The sequence below is a fragment of the Macrotis lagotis genome, chromosome 2, assembly GCF_037893015.1.
Source record: "Macrotis lagotis isolate mMagLag1 chromosome 2, bilby.v1.9.chrom.fasta, whole genome shotgun sequence".
In the NCBI taxonomy this organism is placed as follows: domain Eukaryota; kingdom Metazoa; phylum Chordata; class Mammalia; order Peramelemorphia; family Peramelidae; genus Macrotis; species Macrotis lagotis.
Genome location: NC_133659.1, coordinates 163,550,462 through 163,572,024, shown reverse-complemented (window position 1 = coordinate 163,572,024; position 21,563 = coordinate 163,550,462). Strand labels below are relative to the sequence as shown.

Below are 21,563 nucleotides of genomic sequence, written 5' to 3'. Positions count from 1 at the left end.
GCCAGGGTCCCGCACCAGGATGGGAGGTCTCGGGCTCACCCAGGCTGTAGAGGCTGAGGGCCCCGTAGTCCAGGAAATAGCAGATGTGGCGGGCTCGGGGGGACATGGAGCTGAAGGTGTGGGCACAGCAGGAGGTGAATGGGTACAGGCAAATAAGTAGCAGATATACCAGCAGCGGCCAGTGGTATGGCTCTGACCAGAAGTCAGGGCCCTCCGCCAGGGCCAGGAACCGCCACAGGAAATACCTAGAATCAGGGAATACAGAGGGCAGAGCCAGAAGCCACCTCAAGATAGCTTCTCCCCCGCAATTTTAGAGACCAGGACCAGAATACAGATCTCTTGGCTTCCAAAACTGTCTTCCTATCCCTGCACCACACACTCAAGGTTGTAGCCACCTTGAGAAGATGTAGCTAGTTGCTGACCTGGGAACCCTGCATCTCCTCAAGGGGAGTTAAGTCCTTGCTTAGGAGGGAGGTGGCATGGGACAGGAAAGCTGGATTAGGAATCAGACCCCAAACCAACTGCTTATTCTGCCTCAATCTCTGGGCCTCAGTTTCCTTATCTGTTAAATGGACTGGAGGTCTCTAGGGTCTCTTTCTGCTCCAAATCTATAATCACATGTCCCTAAGGATACTCCAAGCCCCACTGTTACAGTGTTTCATAGACCTGAAACTTTGACTCCTAAACCCAAAGAAGTCTACGACCTCTGTAAATCTTCTGATCAGATATGGGGGCCATAGCCCATGCTACCAAGAGGAAGCTGGGTATATAGTACATGGTACAGAACACTTGATTTTGAGAGTCAATTAATCTAATTCCTATCTGTATTGATGGGCAAATTAACTTCCCTTGGAGGAGAGAGGGTTTTATGGTCCCATTTCAACATCCTAAGAGCCTGTAAATCACTTAACCTTTCTGAGGCTCACTTTCTCATCTATTAAAAGGAGATCATGATATCTGTGTTGCTGTTCTGCCTCCCAGGAATGCTGGGAATGAGGAAAATGCTTTTAAATATGATTATTAGATCTACTGGTCTTGCTCTCTTTTCTTCAGTCTTGGGCTTCCAGGGGAAGCTAGATCTAGACCACACACCCACTGACCCTTTAAATCTCACCCAGGGACTTGACTTCCATGCCTCAACTATCCCTGCTGCCCCCTCTCTTCACTCCTCTTCCTTCCCCACCTCCCCTTTATCCCCTCCACCTTTCCCTCCCACCCCCATGATTCCTCCTTGTCACCAGGTGGGCAGGAAGTGGGTCCAGATGTTGATGGTCTCATTAGTCATCTGGAAGGAGCTGAGCACACAATCCAGGGCAGAGCTGGTAGGGTGTCGATAACCGGAGATGATTCCATCCTCCCAGAAGACCTAGGGCAGTATTCAAGAAGTGCTTTTCAAATGAGATAGGGATAGAGACCTGACTTGGGGTTTCCTTAGTATGAGGCATGTCCAGGTGAGGAAATTCCCTCTATTAATACAGGCCTATACCCTTAACAATTTGGAATTGTTTTTGAAAGTTGCCTAGTACCCTCTATAAATGGGAAATATTTTAAAAAATAAAAATACAATAAAACATAGATAATGTTAACATGTGGTCTTCTCAGTCAATATGTGCCAACTTGCAGGAATCCTAATTGTTCAGTTTCTTCCACCTGCTTCTATTAATGTTTGACACCATAGACCAAAGACACTGAGAGGTTAGGTAACTATGTCAGGGTGAGCCCTTGAACCCAGGTCATCCTAGTTTTGTGACCATTCCAGGCTGTTCTCTCATATCCAAATGAAATAGTTACTACATTAAATGATAGCAGTTACTGTGATGACAGTGACACAGTGGAAGCAAGCTTGAGTCAGAGCAAGAAGACCTAACTCAAATCCTGCCTCCTCACCTCTTGGGGCTTCCTCCAAGGGCCAGCAAAAACCCTACATTTTGGGGTGGCTAGGTGGCAAAGTGGATAGAGCACTGGCCCTGGAGTCAGGAGTGCCTGAGTTCAAATTCCACCTCAGAAACTTAATAATGACCTAGCTGTGTGGCCTTGGACAAGCCACTTGACCCCATTGCTTTGCAAAAACTTAAATAAAAAAAGTATACAGAAAAATAAATCACGTGGACAGTCTAGATACTAGGAACCTGCTTCATTTCTTTGACCCTAAACCCTCTTGTGACCCTAAACCCCGCTACCTTTTGGAGGAAGCCCATCCGAATCCCTCTTCATTCTAGTGCCTTCCTTCCATTGACTGTGCCCTCTCTATCCCTCTGTTGTCTGCTCCAATAGGTTATGGGTGGATCGTGGTCAGGAACCATCCTTGCCCTTTCTTTGAGTCAACAGTGCCTCACCCAGAGGAGGCACTTAAGCTTTGGTTTCTTCATGAAAAAACTATAATACTGGCAAGAAAGCACTTTTTATACATTACATAAATGTGAACCCATAAAATTGTCATTATCATCCCTCCAAGGATCACATCAGGAAGAGCTGACACCATAACATGATGCCTGGGGGACTTCCCAAGGATCAGGGAGAAGATGATGAAAGAATGGAGAAGTAAAGTTCTCTTTGGAAAGAGAACCCTCACCCGAGTTTAGGTTGAAAGGACAGGGTATGGAAAGAGGCAAGTTGTGAAAGAGGAGGGTAGTGGAATGGAGGGGACCCCTCTCTTACCCGAGGGACCTGATGAACCTGGAGCAGCTGTGGTAACTTGATGCTCAGCATGGTGGCTCAGTGGGGGGGCGCCCCCAGGAGAGGGGCTGCCCCCCCTCCCTGACTCAGCCACAGTCAATGGACCCTGGACGCCTACAGACATGGAAAAAGGAAAAAAAAAACTTACCCATAACAGAGCCAGCCCAGTCCCACTCCCAACCAGCCCACTGCCCTTCTCCAAACCCTGACCTGGAAGCAGGCAGGCACCAGGCACCCCGACTCCCAGACTGGCCCCCCTCTCCTCTGGGAGTCAGTCTTCTGAGAGGCTAGAACCAGGGATTGGGGAGACAGGTTCCCTGGAAGAGGGAGTGTATTCAGGGAGAGGTGTGCTTAGAGAAAAGTCAGGGGCCCTTTCCCGCCCTGGTTTCCTGTAGGGCTGTGAGAAGCCAGGCTCAACTTCCTTTCAGTTTGGGAAGGAGCCCAACTTACCCCCCACCTAACAATTGTCTAACATAACCCAATGTCTTCCCCCTCCCCACCTCCTAGCCTCTTCCCTAAATATAGCCTCTTTGCCCAGGATTGTAGTTCCTATCCCTTGTACCTCTTTCCCAGAAGGGCTTTTTAAATGTCTGGACCCCTGACCCCCCAACCCCTACCTTCCTTTCCCAAATAAATTTTCTGATGTATTTTCCTTCACAGAGGCAACCTGGGCTCCCAGCTCTCTGCAACCTCCTTTACCCAGAGAAGCCCCTGAGGTTTGATTCTTTGACCCCAGTCACCTCCCCTATGTGCATGGACTCAGGATGGGGTGACTATCTCTTCTGCTTGGCCCTGGGGAGGGCCCATTCCGCTGTGACCGCTTTCTTCATTCAATCCTCCTTTGTCTTTTATGGACAAGTACCCCATTGAGAGGGACTGGGCAGCCTCAGGGGACCTAGGCAAGGGTCAGGGGCTGGCTGCCTGGTTCTCTCTCCCCTCCCCAACAAGTCTGTTTTCAGGCACCAGACCCAGGTGTTCTGACCTCTTTAGGCCTCCCTGCTGCTGCCCCACCCAAGGGCAGACACTCAGCAGGCAGAGTGCCCAGGCACAGTTGAACCCAGAAAATGTCTCACAACCTAGGATGCAGAAAGTAGGTCTGAAACTAGGAACCCAGGACAGGACGCTTGAGTCCTCTCTGGAATGGGGAGGAGTCTTAGAAGGAAGAATTAAGTCCAGTCTGGGATGAGGAAATGGGTTCAAGTCCCAGACACCTGGAGAGAAGGCCTGGGAGAGGCAGGGGCAGCAGTCTGGGTCCTCTGGAAGATGGTGGGGGGGCTGAGATACTGGAGGTCTGGGTCTTCTTTGGGAAGGGGAGGGGCCTGGGGGAGATCCACACTGGGTTCCAGTCTCTTCTGATTCCTTTGCCCTCCCCTTTCCCTCTGGGCTCCCCCAGACCTGTGAAGCTCTCTCTCCAGGCTCCGTGGCCCCCGTCTGGGCCCAGCTCTGTCCCAGGCTCCCCCACCCGCTGCTCTAGCCTCCTTTCTTAGGCACATTCCTTGGCACAAGTGGAGGGGCAGGGCCAGGCTGGGTAGGAACCGCCCCCTGGGGAGGAGAGATACCCCCCCCCCAAGTCAAGTCCAGCCCAGCCCAGCCCTACCCAGCCCCAGAACATAAAACTTTCCAGTTCTATTCCTTGTTTGCCAACTCCCCGTCATTCAGCTGGCCTGGGGGTTCAGTCCTCCCTATCTCCATTGGTATCTCTCTCACTCTTTTAACTCCTTGTTTTCCCACCCTGTCTGACAATTTGTTTGCTTCTTTTGATCTTTCAGCGTCTCCCACTGCCCATCCTCATTCCCCTTCTCCTCACCCTCGTTGCTATCTTCTCCCCACTCTGCTTCTCATTTCCTACAGGAAAATCCCAGGGGAATCAGGCACCCAACTCCCTTCTCCCTCCCTTCATTTTTCTCACACTAATGGATCTCCCAGGCCCTTTTAGGAGATGCCCAGGGGACACCACAGGAGGGTGAGGATGGGATCTAGGAGTCTGTCCACCCAGTCCAACTATGGAATATTATGGGTAGTGGAAAGTAGCTAGGAGAAAGGTTAGATGTGGGAGCCTGGCACAGCCCTTGGGGAAGAACTTGGGCTCAAATGATGATTGAAGGGTACAGAATGCCTAGGTCTTCATTCTTCTCCTCCATACCCCCAAATCCTAAAGGTTCTCAATCTTAAGAATTAAAAGAGTTCTTAATTTTACAGTCCCTTCTGTCCTATAAGTAAAGGTTGCTAGCAGTGCTTAGAGATTTTAACAAATTGGGGGTGGGGTAGAAACACCATCACCATGGAGGTGGTGGCTGGGGGGACTTTTATACAATCTCCAGGGAGGTAGTCTAGTCCTGGGAGGTGTGGGTGTGGGCATGGATGTAAGGGGGGTAGGGGAAGAGGGAGGCTGAGACAAAGAGGCATGACCAGCATCAGGGACATCTGGTTTCTAACTCTGAGCTTCAGTATCCCCATAAAGAGAGGGGGGAAGAGAAAGAGCTGCCCTAGAGGTGGGGGAATGTCTATCAGAGTCCAGGACAAAGTCTCTAAGCCAGTCCCTATCTCATGAGAATTTCAGCCATTTCTTACCCAGAAGATGGTATGTCTGATGTAAAGGGCCTGATCTGGGATGTCTCTGGGATTGAAGTTCTGTTCTATCAGATGGTAGGATTCCCACTGAGACTGTGGTCAGGGAACTCAATCCATGGCCTGACTTCCTTTTCTTAGGCCCTAGAGGCTGGGCAAGGCTGGCAAATCTCCCTACTGGTACTAGAGATCTGGACTAGGAAGCAGGAGCTTGGGGGTGGGTAAGAATGGGAAGAGAGACAAAGGGGGAACAATTCCTGCCTTGTCCTGCCTTGGTGGGACATAGTGTTATGGAACTAGGAGTTGAAGGAAGCAGAAAGGAGGTGGTAATTCAGCCAATTGGAGGGCTCAGTCAGTGGGGGACCCTTAAGTCCCCAGGCTGTCAATCTGTACATTCCCATTAGCAGGCAGATCACTGCTGCCTGGCTCTACACATGACCTGGGCCCTATGCCCACAGCCACCATGGCCAGCCCTTCCTCCTTCCCCATTCTGCCAAGGATGTGTGTTTGGGGGGGGGTGCCTAGGACAGAAGCAAGAGAGGGGTAACAAGACTAAATCTGGGATCCTCCTAATCAGGAGACTAGTTGTTGAAGGGCTTGAGATCAGACTTCAGGAAACACTTCACAATCATTCTCGGACTTCATACCACTCAGCAACTTCACTCAGAACTATTTAATATATAATATCATTTAATCAAGAATGAGATTCTAGCTTGTGTGTGGGAGAGGTGACTGAAGGAACAATGACAATTTCTCTGCAGTCTGGGTAGGCATGACATACACAGCCTTTGCTGGTTCCCTCCAAAGTGGGGGGAAGAAACCTACCTGAGTCCCCCACCTTTACTGTCATTTTGTAATTCTGAAATACCCTTCCTCCACTAGCTCCCTTCAACACACCATCTCCCACATCTCTAGGACCTCTGCTACTCACATTATGTCCTGACCACCAAATTCCTGAGGCCTGTAGACACAGGCATCTGATTTCCTCTCAAACCCTTCTCTGATCACTCTCCTTTTGACTGTTGATGGTCCCCCTAAAGCCCTAACTGCTCCACTCCTTCTGGAGAGGGCTAAAAACCAATCTGAAAACTCCCTCATGGAAGAGGGAGACGCTAGATTCTGATTCTGGTCCTGCCATTTGCTGTGTGGACTTGCATACAAAGTTGCCTAATGTCTGTTTCCTCTGCTTTAAAAAGATATTGGACTAAATGATCTCTAATGTTCCTTCCAGTTCTGAAACATTAAAATTAAAATCAGGCATCAGCTTCTCTCTTCCGAAACAGGATCTCAGATAACCCCTTACCCCATCTGGTTGACCTTGGGGTGGGAAGGGCTCCATCCTCTTTGGACCCGATTCCTCATCTGTAAAATGAGGGTCAGATGGTCTCTAAGGTTCCCTCGAGCTTTAAATCCTATGGTCCTGTGCAGAGACAGAGGAATGGAGGTGATAACCTTTAAGGTAAATTCTGGTACTTTCCTACCTTATCTTGCCTAGAATTCCATTAAATGTGTCCTAATCTCTAAGAGGGAGGCAGAAGGCACCCCAGGATAGAAAGATAAGTGAAAGTTTTTGACTTGCATTAATGTGGCATAACATTATTTCCTTTAAGCTTCAAGTCATTTTCCCCTTACAGAGATGAGCCTTCCTGAATGACACTTCCTATTTTGATGATCACCCTTTCCAAAGAGACCCTTCCAGGCCATTTTGTCCCCAACTCCAAAATGCTAGATGTATGACCCTTCAGCTTGCTCTCTACTTCAACACCCTCTCCTCACTACTGCTTTCACCTCCTATTTCAACTATACTCACACCCTGTCTAGACTTAAATTCTTTCTACTTCACAAGAAAATGATTCCTGGAAGGCACGTCTCAGGTTTTGTCCTCCGGATATCCTGTACAGTCTCTATGACTCCTGGGGGCCAAAGGGGGGGTACCCCCCCTCCCACCATGGGCCACCAATATTCAGGACGAGGTGTTAGTGAAAAGCACGTTTTTCCCCAAACCTTTCTGCCCTGAAACAAGGAAGAGAAGATGAGATGATGAACTGGCTATTCTTACAAGATCATATTTGACCTCAACATTACTGGTTAGAGATAACATAGCACATAGTTGGACTTGTCTTGGAAGTTGGGAAGGGGGCGGGGTTTAAGGATAACTATGGAGAACAGCAAATCTTCCATCCCATTTCATTTTCCTTTTCTCTAGGAGCATGTGGAAAGGAATTTCCAAAAGGCAGGGGACAGGGTTAGGAGGATTTTATTGAGTGATGTTTCATTTTTACAGTCTTTGCTGTGGGGTTAGAGAACACCCCACTCCTGCCCCCATTCTCCCAGATTTGGCTTCTCAGAGGTGCTGGGCAGGTGTGCCTCTCCTCTGGAAACCTTGTCAGGGAAGTTGGTATGGGTATCTGTCGGGGACAGGAGCAATAAATTCTTCCTCTCCCTTCAGTCATCCAACTTGAGTTTTCTTTCTTTGCTTTCAGCCCCTTCTCTGGGTGCCCACCTGACTCTCCCCAGGCCCCCAAGAAGACTGAGTTGGGGGAGGGGGAGTGAGAAAGAAGGGGCACTGTTATGTGCCAAAGGGTCCTGAGGAAAATGAAGAGGGAAGGAGGTCTGCCTATGCAGTGGATCCCAGTGTGCTCATGCTGCTGTGATCTGCCCTCAATGTCCTGAGCGTTTACCATGATCTTTGCTCCTGCTACCCCGATCTTGATCTCAACAACCCCAAACTACCCTACTGGGAGATGAGCCCCTTGTGCTCAGCCAAGAAACCAGAACCCTGACTTCCTTCCCCACAAGTCTGTGTTGGTCAGGGCCTGCAGAGATGGTGGGGAGGGGAGGGCAGGCACAGCTTGGGAGCCTCTCTGGGCTATCTTCATTCCCACCTACTCAGTCTCTACAATTTCTGGGTCCCTCCTTCCCTGCAGTTCTCAGTGGGGGAGACCTAACCCTGAGCCTAGCAGAAGTTCTCCTTTCCCAAAACCTCTGGGTCAGGGGAGCCATTACTCTCTCCACCCAGCTCCCAGCTGTCACAACTCAGCAGCCAAAAGATTACAGAGAGATGGCTGGAACAGGAAACCCTGCTCAAGTTGAGGGTCAGATGCAGTAGCCCATGGCTCCTGGAGATGCCTCCAGTTTCCTGCCCCAGCAGCTATGGGGAGAACCAAAAAGCAGAAGTAGGGGCCTAGGTTCCGGTGGAACACAAAGCAGGCAGGAGTGGAGTTAGAACAATAATACTAGAAAAGAGGCCAAAGTCTTGCATATCCTGCCTGAAGAAGTAGGGTTCCATTTCTGCCTTCTCTGTAGGCCTCTTTTTTGCTCCTGAGCTGTTCTGCTCCCCGACCCTGATGAGGGGTAATGAAGGGAAGGGGACTAGGTACTAGAAGGGGGGCAGGGTTCTGGGGACAGACCACCCCCAAACACCCACCTCAAACCAACTCACCACCTCTGGGGGTTGGGGGTAGGGGTCGAGTCATCCTCTCCTCCCCCCACTGCCCTGGATCTTGGGTAAGAAAGGAGAGGGGCTCTCTGATATCCCCTCCTTGCAAAAGGTCCAGGAAATGCTCCTCAAACGGCTCCTGCTTTTGAATCAAATGAAATACAATCCTCTTTGCCTGTAGCTTTCCCCCTGAGGGTGACAATGGGGGCTGGGGTAGGTGAGGGTGCCAAGACCTTCCCAATAGGAGCAAAATAAAACGGGAAGGATTAAAGGAACCGGAGGCACTCTCCTGCTCCAAGATTTCTTTCCCTTCTTTTCGACACAGGTTAGGTTGGGGGAGGGGACCCCATCCTCCTAGCCCCCTCCTTTGCCCTCCCTGCTGCCTCTCTGCATGACCGGGGTAGGGACCATGCGTGTGTGCATGTGTGCGTGTGTGCATGTGTGCGTGTGTGCGTGTGTGTGTTTGTCTGTGTACAATGGGGGAATGGTTGCTGTTGATGACCCCGGCTGCAGGGGAAGGGAGGAGAGATTGGAGTCAACCCCAGTATGGGGCATGGGGGAAGTCTCAGCCAATCTCCTTCCACTGCTTGTAGAAGTCCAGCACATTCTTGATCTCAACACTGGCATGGGTGGCTGCTTGTACTGCTGCCTGCAAGGGGAGAACAGAGAAGGTACAGGTGTCATGAGTAAGAAGTTGTAGAACTTTCCTTTTTTGTCTGTTCCTGCAGTACAAGGAGTAAGTGACAGGTGGATGGGTCAGAGGAGAAAGGTGAAAAAGGGAAATGGAATAATGGACCTCAGAAATCCAACTATGTAGATAATTCCAGACCTTTATCATGTAGCTGAAATAATATCTGGTATTTACAAAATACTTTCAAGTTTACAAAAGTTTTTTACAAATATGATCTCACTAGATCCTCACAACAACTCTGTTAATTCTGTGCTTAAATTCAAATTCTAATCTACAGGTCAAGGGGAAAAGACTTGCTTAGAAATACAAGGCCAGGAAGTACCTGTGGCAGAACAGACCACTCATTAACTGTGGACACATCACTCTTTTCTTCAAGACTTATTATCTACTAAAGGACCTGACTTTGAGTGGAGAAGTCAACTTCCTAGAAGTACAAGATGAGGAGTAGCTGAGCTTGGGGATCTCCTGTTGAAGGGGTCCAGCCTTGAGTTCTGTCCACCTGCTTACCTGCATGGAACTGGAGAAAGTACTGGGATCATCCATCTGAAGACCAGTGATGATGGTCACCATGCCACTAGGGTCATCCTCTCCAATTCCCTGGGCCAGAGTCAGTTGTTTGCAACTGTCCAGGATTTTATACAGAGTCCTGAGATGGACAAACGACCTATCAGCCCATGAGCTGGGCTTTTCTCTAGAAATCAATTTAACTCAGAGAGGAAGGAGAAATGGGTAGGAGGGAAGATTGGAGAATACAGGCTGCAATGACATCCTGAATGCTGTATCCCAAAGAGATATTTTAGCGGGGAGAAGGGAAGACATTGAATATCTCCATAGCAGCAGAGCAACAAAGCTCATGATTTAAAGAGCTGGAGGTCATCAGGAAGGACTTACTTTTCAACTTCTAAAGATACAAAATCGAGAATAGGGGTCTGAGAGAAGCTATAGGTGACATGTTAAAATGTGGGACCTTATTGGGACTCATTCTCCAGAGGAAGAGGAAGGAATTAATTGTTTTCATTCCAGGTTGCTATCTCACAGAATGATTTTCTAGTTCCCTGCCACATTCCCAGGAGGGACAAATAGGTGACACTCCTGAGAACATCCTTGCTCCATTTTAGGCCTTGGGGGTGCCAAGTCTATAAGTTTACCAGGCGTCTATATCCTGCCTCTTCAGTTTATGCCGCTCAAAACTCTTCCCCAACTCTTTCTGGCATCGAATGTACCTTTAAAGGAGAGATAAGAGAAAGATATTTTTGGTTCTAGAAACTGGGTGTGTCGGGGAGGGAGTAACAGGACAAAGGGTGTCATTATGAATCTGGGGGAATCAATTTTCGGTGGGGGAGGAGGAAGGAGCCCTGTGCTCAGTTCATTGGGTCTGCAAGGGCCACCTGAGGCTGCTTTCCTGCTGAGCTGAGCCCAGCTCACTTTTCCTCTTGATAACATCACCGCTTTGGTTCCTCCCTGGGGAGGCAGCTGGGGAGGCCAAGAGCCAGGAAGAGAAAAGCAATAGATGCTTTTGAAGTCAAAGCTTCTGAAGACAACAAGGCCTAAACAAGTCAGCTTTGTGCTGTTTCCTGACAGGGTGGGGTAGGGTAGAGAAAAGCGTCAGCTCGGCTGGCAGTTCCTTGAACGAGGAGGGGGAGGAGGGGGAATTCTTTCTTTTCTCTGTACTAGTCCCCTCTCAAGCCCTCCCAGACTGAGAACAGTCACACAGTCCTGGTCTCTGTTGGGTAGAGTGCCTATTATGATGTGCATGCTCTATGGAAGTACCAACAGAGGTGAACGCTTTGGGAGACTGACTATTCAACCTATGCCAGACTGCAACATAGTACTTCTCTGGAGAGGTGAGGGGGAGGGATGTTAAATCACCTAGACCTAGAGTCTAGTATGAATGATCTAGACAGCTCTAGAGAGATCTTCCTCTTGCTTCTATTCTTCTTGACCCACCACCCCCATTGCACTGTCAAAGGGAGTCTGATAGAATTAGTAATGCTCTACCTAGTCCTCTCCTAGTTTAAAGCTATATGTCCAACCCATACCTAAACAGACCAAAACAGTGAAGCCCAAGGGATGAGAGGGAGAAGAGGTAGATAGGACAAATGGGATGCTTCTTCAACCCTCTGGCCATGTCCCATCAAAACCCCACCCACACCTGCACCAGCTCTCACCTGTTTCCTTTTTTAAACTCAGCTTCCAGGTAGCGGATTCCATCTCGAGCTCCTGGATGTTCTTTCTTCAGCAAGTCTAAGCCATCTATCACTAATTCCCCAAAGGCAGGAAAAACAATAGCTACCATTTATACAGTACCTTAAGGTTTGCTAGAAATATCTCATTTTATCATTACAACCTTGGTTAGTAGGAATAATTGTTATTATGTTGTTATTTTACAATGAAGAAATTGAATGACTTTGCCTAGCCCAACATTTTAAAATAATAGAAACTCAATAAAAATTTGATTAAGTGTCCCTTGCAGGCCTACTGGTAAAAGGAAGAGACTTTCAGACTGCTCTTTTCTGAAGCAGACTATAGGAAAAGAGGGAAAGATAAGGTTTTGAGAGGGGTCATTTTTGATTCTACAAAAGGTAGCATTTGACTACATTAGTAGTTAGACAAGAGAAAGGCTTTCTTAGTCACCAAAGCTAGAGACTAGTAGCTATGTTTTGAGAAGGCAGGAACTATGAAATAGTTTTCTTCTGAGCTTTCAATTAGAGGAGGGAACTAAAGTCCCAAATTCTGATCTCCCAGGAAGCAAGGATGAAAACAAGGAGGGGGAAGGAAATATTGAAGGGTATAATTAATTGTATTAAGGGGATGGAGGATGAACAGGCAGAAATTTAAAGGCTTAGATAAATCCATGGATAGCAGAACCATGATGGGTGATTAAGAGCAACTGGAATGTTTTGGTAATAAGGTCCTTAATCAGTGAATATGACATCAGGAAAGGTCAGCTATTTGATTCCACAAACATTTATTAAACACCTGTTACATACAAGGCACAATGTTAGGGATTGGGAAGATGAAGACAAATCCACAAAGTTATCTACCTTCTCTGTGCTGACACTGGACATACAATGCCAACTGAGTAATTTCAGGAGAGTAAAAGGCTTCCTGTAAGAGGCTGTGGCCTGGGCAGGTCTTTGAAGAAAACCAAGATTGCCTTTCAATCCCAAAGCCTATGTTCTTCATTCACATTCGGACCTCCAATGTCTCACCTCCTCAGCTCCCTCCTAGGTCATCTTCCTTCTGCACAAGCTACACTCTCTTTGTTTCCCCATCTGGATCCTTAGCAAATTAGTTTAAGTCCACACTGTCCTTTTTTTCTCCCCGATCCCTGGCTCTCTTATCACATGGCTGCTTGCACCTTGTCAAGTCTCAGTCTTGGATTACTCCCATCATCCACTGTTTTCCGATCTACAAATATGCTGCTGAATGAAGGTGGAGAAAAATCATGCAACCCTACTGTTTAGGGCTACTACAAATTTACACAACTTCAACTAAGCTCTCACCACCCAAATTTTCATAATCCCATTCAATACAGTGGTTCTTCTCAAACTCTTCATCCCTCCCAAGGGATGCTTCCTTCTTCCCTCTCCCCTTTCAGATAGAAACTGCCTCATTTTACTGAATTTTCTCCTCTCCCATTCTCATCTTACATCACTCAGATGTCTTCTAGCACTCTCCTTCATCCTTATCTTTAACGAAGTGTCTTGCTAAGGTCAATCTCTTTACATGCAAAAGACATCCTGTTCTATCCAATTTCCTCCAACAGGCTGTCTCCTGTCATCCCTATTCTTTCATGAGTCTGCAATCTTTCCCTATTTGATGCTTCCCTGTTGCCTAAAAACATACTCACACTCAAAAAAACTCATTTGAAACTTCCATTTTTCAATGCTATTTTATATCTCTTCTGCCTTTTGTGAACAAACTTCTTGAACAAACTTTCTTTCCTCACCTACTTAACCTCTTGCAATCTGACTTCTGACATCATCATCCAATGAAATTGTTCTTTCCATACTTACCATGATCGCTTAAGTGCCTAAATGACAGCCTTTTCTCAATCCTCATTTTTCCCAATCTCTCCAAAGCCTTTGACACTGTCAATCACCTACTCATTGGTACTTTCCTTTCTAGGTTTTCAGGACCATTCTCCTTCTCTAACCTATCAGACTGTTCCTTCTCTGTCTCCTTTTCTGGAACCTCTTCCAGATCAAGCCCCTCCAACTGTATGTGTTCCTCAAAGTTCTGTCTTGGGCCATCTTCTCTTCCCTCTCTACACAACTTTACTTGGTGATATCATTGGCTCCCAGGAATCTAACTACCATCTCAAGTTGACAATTCTCAAATCTACCTAACTTGCTGCCCCCCCATCCCCTCAATCTCTCTGCTGATGTCCAATCTCACATCTCCAGTTGCCTTCCAGTATATATCTTAAACACACTATATCCAAAATAGAGTATCTTTCCCCCTAAACCCTCCCTCTTTCCTACCTTTTCTAACCCCATAGCTACAACACTACTCTCCCAGTCCCTCAGGCTCTGACCTGGAGTCATTCTGGATTGCTATCTCTCACCTGCCATATTCAAACACCTGCCAAGGCCCAACTATTTCACCTCCACAACATCTTGTTTAGACCCCCTTCTCTTCTCTGACACTGCCAGTCCAGCTGGAGGCTCTTATCACTTCACACTCCAATCTGTTTTTCATTCAGTCACTAAAATGATTTTTCTAAATCATTTTCCTTCTATTCAAACCAACTTCAGTGGCTTTCCATTGCCTCCAGGTACAAATACAAGATGTTATGTTTGGTCCTTTCTAACCCAGTTTCTTCCTGGTTCTGTGGACTCTTATACTTTACTCCCTAGCACATACACTTCCATCTAGTGACACTGGACTCCTAGCTGTCCCATGATTAAGACACTCCAACTCCGGACATTGGCTGTCTACTATGCTTGGAATGCTTTTGTTTCTCTGCTCCAACTACTAACCTCCTGGTTTTCTTTCAGTCTCAACTCCAATTCCATCCTCTATAGCCGGGGCAGAAAATCTCTAGCCCAAAGGCTGTATTGGTCTGGCATAGCCAAGGCAACTGCAGGTGGGAATAAAAATTCAATAAATCTAGTAGTTTTTCAGGAGAGAATTGTTTGACCAAACATAACCAGCAAATGTTGGTAGAAAAAAAAATTCTCCACACTTGGTTTACAGGCTCTCCGACCTCTCTAAATTCCAGTGTTTCCCCCTTTTAATTATTTCCTAGTTATCCTGTATGTAGCTCACTCTACATTAAACTGTAAACTCCTTGAAAGCAAGGTTTGTCCTTTGCCTCTTTTTGTATTCCTAGCACCTAGCACAATCTTTTACTGTTTATTGATGCCCTTCAGGATTCTGTCCTGGGCCCTCCTCTTGTCTCCCTCAGTAGTATTTCACTTGGTAATCTCATAAATTCCCATGGTTTCAATGATGTTCTCTATCCTAGATTCTCAAATCTACTCATCCAGACTTAACCATTCTGCTGGGTTTCAACGAGTATATTCAACACCCAAACTGGGTGCTTGGTGGACATCCAACATTCAACAAGCCCAGAACTGAACTAATTATGTTTTGCTTCCTCTTTCCAAAATTCCTCATTACTGGTATGAATCCAGCTGAGTTCAGAGACTTGGGGATTAGAGAAAGGCAGTAACATGAAATAATTTTAGAAAGAATGGGGGCTCCAGTATCAGACTGAAGAATCTATATTTGACCCTAGAGTAGGGACCAACCAGATTTGTATTTTAAGAATGTTAATGTGGTGGTTGGTGGAAGATGGAAAGGAAAGGGAGAGACTGAGGAAGGGAGATGGATTGGGAGGCCTGGTGAGCTCAGAGAAAAAAGGTCCCACCTACAGCCTTGTGTCCCTGGTGAGAGAATCTTGGGCCGACTGGTCATGGCACTGCTGACTATTATACATAGTTCTTCTGCCTTCCAACTCCCAAATCCTTACCTGTCCGAGGGATGATGACAATGAACCTGCCACTGCTGGCCAGCTGGCGGATGATGGGGAGGTGCTGGCAAAGAGCCTGAGTGTCAGGAACGAGGTATGGGGACATTGCTGACTGAGCTTTGGGCTGCTGCAAACTGCCCTCTAACTGGGACACCTCGAGCTGGTGGAAGAAGGGCAAAAGGCAATGAGTTAGGTGCCCTCCTATTTCTCTTCAAGGTCTAACATTCAGTAAGAAGGGTAGAAGTTGACAATTAGGAAATTCCTCAGGCTATTTTTAGGTCGCCATGGTTTTGAGAAAGAGGATGGAGAGAAGAAAAAAGAAGGGAAAAGACAGAACAAGAAATGGAAAGGTGAAGACAAATTATAGAAACTTTTTTTTTTGGCAAGGTAATGGGTTAAGTGACTTGCCCAAGGTCACATAACTAAGTTAAGTATCAAGTGTCTGATGTCAAATTTGAACTCAGATCTTCCTGATTCCAGGGCTGGTGCTCTATCCACTAGCTGCCCCCAAAATAGAGAAACTTACTGAAACTATGAAGTAATAGCAAATGAAGCAAAATAAAGGATGGGGAATTAAGACAGCAGGAGGGATTTCTGTATGGGAAATACTCTAATGGGAGAAATGAGGAAAACAGGATTTCTATTTCCCACCTGCAGTCGAAGTTGAGCCATGTCCCTCATCAATCGATTCCTTCGAGCCTCTTCCTGGGCCTGTTTATGGAAGAAAAGAAGAGAATAACTAGAGAAGAACAAGGATTAGATTAGGGAAATCTCCTTTCTTACAAAACATAATCAGAAGAAATCCCTCTGATCTGAGATAAACACCAGCCTTACAATCAAACACTTTTCAACTGTCCCTACTGAGAAAGAGGAATACAAAAAAAGTCCATTCCTGGAATCTAAAGCATTGTATCAATCAGCCAACAATTACTGATCATATGCTGTGATGGTTACAAAAATCTGGTCCTTTCTCTCAAAAAATTTACAATCTAGTTAGGAAGAGAAAGTATAGACATATAAAAATGTAACTAATCAAACAAGGAAGAATTTGCTAAGGACTATATAGGTAGCATAGGCATTTAGATGAAGGAAGGCGTCATAGTAGATTGAAATGTTGACAGAAGGCTTTAAAAAGTGACACCTGGAAAAAATTTTATCAACTCAAGACAGTTGAAGAGGAGGGCAAAAGACTAGAGAGCAGGAATACACAATGTATTAAATGAAATCAAGTGGCCTATTCAGGCTGGTCATAGGAGTAGCATAATGGGATCTATGGCTGGCAAAGCCTGATGATAATGATGATTGATATCCTTTGTTCTCGAAGATGACTATGACATCAGGGAGGTGATGCCATGACAAGCATGTGAAATGGATTTGAGTGAGGGGGGTGCTGTGCTAAGTCACCAGGCTCACTTTTTCCTCCAGAGCCATCTGGGTCCAGTGGCCAGATATGACTCAAGATGACTGGAGATGGCCCTGGATATGAGGTTTAAGTTGACTTGCCCAAGTTCACACAGCTAATAAAGTGTTAAGGGTCTGAGGGATTCAAACTCCGACCTTCCTGTCTCCAAGGCCAGTGCTCTATCTACTCTACCACCTAGTTGCCTTGACTGGCAAAGCAAGTAATCCTGAACACTAGGCAAGAGTAGACTAGATCCTATGAAGAATGAAGAACCATGGGAAGGAAGCTTTTTATTAAAGCAATGTATGCCCAGGAAAGAACTGCAATGTAGAAAGTTGGGGGGGGGGGGTAGGGAGGGCAGCAAGAGATGGGGAAAGGGAGGAAGAATAAATGACTGAATTAGTTCAAATGACATTATCTATTTATATTATAAGGATAAAGTTTGCCTTTCGAAAACTAGTTTGCTTTTAATCACACCAATCACTTAAACCTTTTTGTGTGTTTTGATGATCAAGTTAATAAACAATTAAAAAAAAACACTCTAGGGGATGCAGTGGATACAGCACTGGGCCTGGAGTCAGAAGTACCTGGAGTCAGAAATAGGAGGGCACCTAAGGAAGGGAAGATGGTACAGGTCATTACATAGAAACACTGAAGAGGAACATGATTTAGCTTCCTAACTAAAGGTGTTCTCTCTCCTCTTTCTCTCTGCCAGACCATGTCCAGCATCCCTTCTCCAGGAAGTCTTCTCAAAATTGTTCCCCATGCCCTCTGTCCCCAAACAACCATGCCATGCACCTTTCCCACCCTGCTGATATTTCCCATCTTTCCTCCTATATTGAGAGCTATACCTTTGCCAGCTAGACAATGTTCCCTTGTCTATAAGCCTGAATAGAAGAGATGAGCAGAACCTCAGGATCCTTAAGGTATTAAAGACATTAGGGAGAAGGACCAACACTTACCATCCTGAACTGGGCCTGGGCTTGCTGCAAAAGATCCTCTTGCTCAGCCTGAGCAATGCTGATAAAGATCCCAACCTCAGGATTAAACTGTAGGATGCTGCCTTGCAGATGGGTAATGAAATGGCCAAAACTACGGATGCAGCAGATTCGCACGACAGACTGGATGGTTTTGGGAAAATGAGAGAACAAATTTAGAGAAAGAAATATCTAGTTAAAACCATTGTTTTTCCCCCAAAAGATTAGTTATACTACACCTAAGGATAGCCCCACTCTTTTCTAGATTTCTAGAAGAGATCCTAATCTCTTGATTACTACTGATCCCCCTTGATTACTTCACTAGAGATGAGCTGAGGGAAGAGTCAAGGAGAGATAAATGGCTTTTACCCAAGACTATAAAAGTTAGAACAAAACGTTAATTCAACTTGCATTTTATCAGTTATATTTTTCCCTGTTCAAGATTCCTACTTTATACCTCTTGCCTTCTCAATGGGTGGGGGAGGAAAAAGGGGGAAGAAGATAATTTGAAACTCAAAATTTTAAAAATAAAGTTTTAAAAAGATTCCTAATGTAACTTCAAAATAGCCAGTATTAGAGAAATAACTCAGGGGATGAAGAGACCATCAGTTAAAACTCAAGTTCATGCTTGAATTTAGAATGTTAATCAATATTTTTTCAACAAAATGGTAACAAAAGTAGCCTAACAGAGGGTTTAGAGTATGGAGTCTTGGGTTCAGCCATCAGAGCTCTACTGTGTATCTCCTCTGCTCTTCTTTCAGTAGCTCCACTTGGGGCTGGAGACCCAGAATGAAAACATAAGCCAGGAGACCATGCTCTGGTTAGAATGGGGTGGTTCTACCCAGAAACAAGGACATAGGTAAGAAAAGTTCCCTTCAAAGTCCTGTGATTTTAGGTATATTTGACTAATATATGGGAACCAGGGATACCCTCACCTCCTCCATAGGATTGAGCAAGGGTCGATCCAGTTCAAAGTTGAAGCGTTTATGAGCAACTCGAAGTGGGGGTAGGTTGCGGAGAGCTGTGTCTTCTGGGAGCAGCAGGGAAGTGGGAAGGTCAGGTCGTTCACAGCCCAGAAGGAGATCCTGTACCTCAGGGCACAAGATCAAGCCTGGGAAAAGAAAACTACATTAGTGCACCCACCTTTGGAAAGAAAGGGAAAGATCTAAATGAGGGTGAATCCCTGCCTTTGGGGGAAGTGTCAATCTAAAAAGGGAGAGTCAACTACTGTCATTCCAACTCTCCTAACTTGAAAGACTGATATGAAGGAACTGCAGAAACAAAACATATGAGGTATGGGTGAAAAAAACAATCTGAGGAGGTTCCTTGAAAGGGGGGAGCATAAAGCAGAGATGCAAAGAGAAAAGGGAATAAATAGATGAGGTGGATAGCTCATAGGACAAAGTCAGGTTTTTTTGGCCTAGGGTGTTCACCAGACAGTTTATTTCCAGGGAGCAGAGACAAGTGTCTCTCAATCACCACAAGCACCAGGGTGACACTAGTTACCACTCTCCCCAGTCAGCAGTTCTCTAGCCCCCATGGGAGCTCCAAACTGGATCAAGTTAGCTTCCATGCCCAACACTGGAGATAGTGTTTAGGGATGGGAAACCAGAAGAGGCTGGCTGGTACCACAATGTTCTGTTGTATACTGTAAAGAGTGGAGGGATGAATCTCACTGACATCCTTACCTTTGGGATTAGGCTAAAATATAGCAGAGGACTGAGTTTGGAAAAGGGAGGGAGAACCGGTGAGTTAAGATAAGAGTAAGGAAGGGAAAGGGACTGACTTACTAGGCTCCTGGAGTTCTCCAGCAGCTGGCAGGAGATTCAATAATACAGAGAGGCGATTCCATAGGCTTTGGGAGCTCTGTAGGGACAGGAGCAAGAAAAGAGGTTTAGCAGGACTGAGACGAAAAATTAAAGTAGGGGTGATTCCTATTACCTCAGAGGGCAGAATGCATACACAAAAAAGATGGAAATTAGGCCATAGAAAAACCTAATCTCCAAATGCGGAATGATCCAGATTGAGCAAGCAAAAGAAAAAGTGGTCTTTCCATTCCAAAAAATAATTTGTACTCAGATCCCAGAGACAGCTTGGTAGCACAGTGGATAAAAAGGCCTAGAGTCAGGAAGACTCCTTTTCCTGAGTGCAAATCTGGCCTCAGACACTTAGAAGGCTGTGTGATCTTGTCAAGTCCGTCAACCCTGGATTTCAGTTTCCTGACTAGTAAAACATGAGTTGAAATAGAAAATGGCAAACCACTCCAATATCTTTGCCAAGAAAACCCAAAATCGAGTCACAAAAAATTGGACATGACTGAAGGGTTGAACAACAAAAACCCAGACCCCCACTTTTCTGGAGACAGCTAAATTGGTGTACTGGATCTAAGGGTCAGAAAAAGCTAAGTTCAAATTTAGCCTCAGACACTAGGTGTGATTCTGTCACTTAACCTCCTCAGTTTCCTCAACCGTAAAATGGGGAGAATAATAGCAACTACCTCCTAGAATTATTTGAGGGTAAATGAGATAATTATAAAGTTGAGTGTGCAGTGTCTGCTCCATAGTAAGCACTTGATAAATACTTGTTCTTTGTCTACTCAACACCTGGTCAAAGAAAAATAGCAGGTGAGGAAATGCTCGGAAATATTTCTCTCAGAGATAACTCCATTTTTTCTCTGTACTACCCATAGTCTCAGTGATTTGAACTTCAACAGTAGACTTGACAAACTTATTAAAGGGTATGACACTTCGGAAAATAGGAAGAGAGAATTTTCCATGAGTAGAGGTGGTTCTAGTATGATGGTGTACATGGGAGTGATGAGAAGTACAAAATTATAGTGCACTCTAGGTCATTATCATAGAATCACAGAATTCTAGAGTTTGAAGGAACCTCAGTGGCTATCTAGTACAACCTATACCTGAAAGGCATCTGCTGACCAAGCAATCTTTCTGCTTCCATTTGAAGGCCTCAAGTGAAAAAGAAGCCTTCTACTTTTGGACAAGAGCTGCCTTAAAGCCTAGTGTGGTTCTCCTCAGCTTCCATCCACTATTTTTGATTCTGCCTTCTGGGACTAAATAACAAATCTAGGTCCTCTTACTTATGACAACCCTTAATGTGTCCTGACTCATCTCTTCTCTGGACTAAGCATAATCAGTTCCTTCAATCGATCCTCAAATGTATGATTCAAGATTTTTCATCATCCTAGATAGCCTCAAGCTTATAAAATAACCATAGGTAAAATTCATATAGCACTATAAGGTTTGTCAAATACTTTATATATGGTATCTCATTTGCATCTCAAAACTACTCCTGAGAAGGTGTGGTTATTATCAACCCAATTTTATAGATGAGGAAACCGAGGCAAAGAGCAGTTAATATCCTTTTAAAATTGTGCTACCTATAACTGAACACAAATCCAGATGTGTGGACTACACAGGCTAAACAGGACTATCACCTCCTTTTTCCTTGAAGGTATTCCTCTCAGTGCAGCCCAATATCAAATTAGCAAACAGCTAGGACATTATACTGCTGACTCATATTGAGCTGGTGTACATTAAAACCCTTGGAGTTGTTCAAACAAAATGCTAACTAAACATATTTCTTCACTCCTTACTTAAAAAGATGATTTTTTTTTAACCCAAGCAAAAAATTTCAAAGTTATGCCTACTGAATATAATCTAAGAAGATTTAGTATTCTGCTCTAGCTGGGCAAGATAATTTTGAATTATCTTTCATTTACTGGGTCAGCTCTCTTCTCTCAAATTGGTGTCATTTGAAAATCTGATAAGCACGCCATCTATGCCTTTATCCAAATTACTGACCAAAACATG

At 45.5% G+C, this 21,563-nt stretch overlaps 2 protein-coding genes across 8 annotated transcripts in view; both read right to left on the bottom strand.

Annotated features, from left to right (window-relative positions):
* PAQR6 (progestin and adipoQ receptor family member 6) overlaps positions 1-2,744 on the bottom strand; it is a 28,537-nt gene extending 25,793 nt beyond the window's left edge. For 5 of the 6 annotated variants that reach the window (XR_012475801.1, XR_012475804.1, XR_012475802.1 and 2 more), the window contains exons 1-3: positions 2,659-2,744; positions 1,239-1,366; positions 40-245 (exon numbers count right to left, since the gene is read on the bottom strand). Coding sequence is in view for 2 of the 6 variants with exons in the window: in XM_074223237.1 (XP_074079338.1) it covers positions 40-245; positions 1,239-1,366; positions 2,659-2,709 (385 nt within the window). In the remaining 4 variants the exon portion in view is untranslated. Of the gene's footprint in view, positions 1-39; positions 246-1,238; positions 1,367-2,180; positions 2,305-2,658 lie in introns of those variants that run through there. The other variant, XM_074223239.1, reaches the window with a different exon arrangement.
* A 4,741-nt stretch (positions 2,745-7,485) lies between these two features.
* Positions 7,486-21,563, bottom strand: part of SMG5 (SMG5 nonsense mediated mRNA decay factor) — a 30,281-nt gene continuing 16,203 nt past the window's right edge. For both annotated transcript variants that reach the window (XM_074223231.1, XM_074223230.1), the window contains 9 exons: positions 19,524-19,599; positions 18,669-18,844; positions 17,719-17,877; positions 16,006-16,065; positions 15,355-15,514; positions 11,543-11,633; positions 10,523-10,597; positions 9,882-10,020; positions 7,486-9,332 (listed from right to left, as the gene is read on the bottom strand). In XM_074223231.1, coding sequence (XP_074079332.1) covers positions 9,249-9,332; positions 9,882-10,020; positions 10,523-10,597; positions 11,543-11,633; positions 15,355-15,514; positions 16,006-16,065; positions 17,719-17,877; positions 18,669-18,844; positions 19,524-19,599 — 1,020 coding nt within the window. In that variant the 3' untranslated portion in view covers positions 7,486-9,248. The remainder of the gene's footprint in view (positions 9,333-9,881; positions 10,021-10,522; positions 10,598-11,542; positions 11,634-15,354; positions 15,515-16,005; positions 16,066-17,718; positions 17,878-18,668; positions 18,845-19,523; positions 19,600-21,563) is intronic.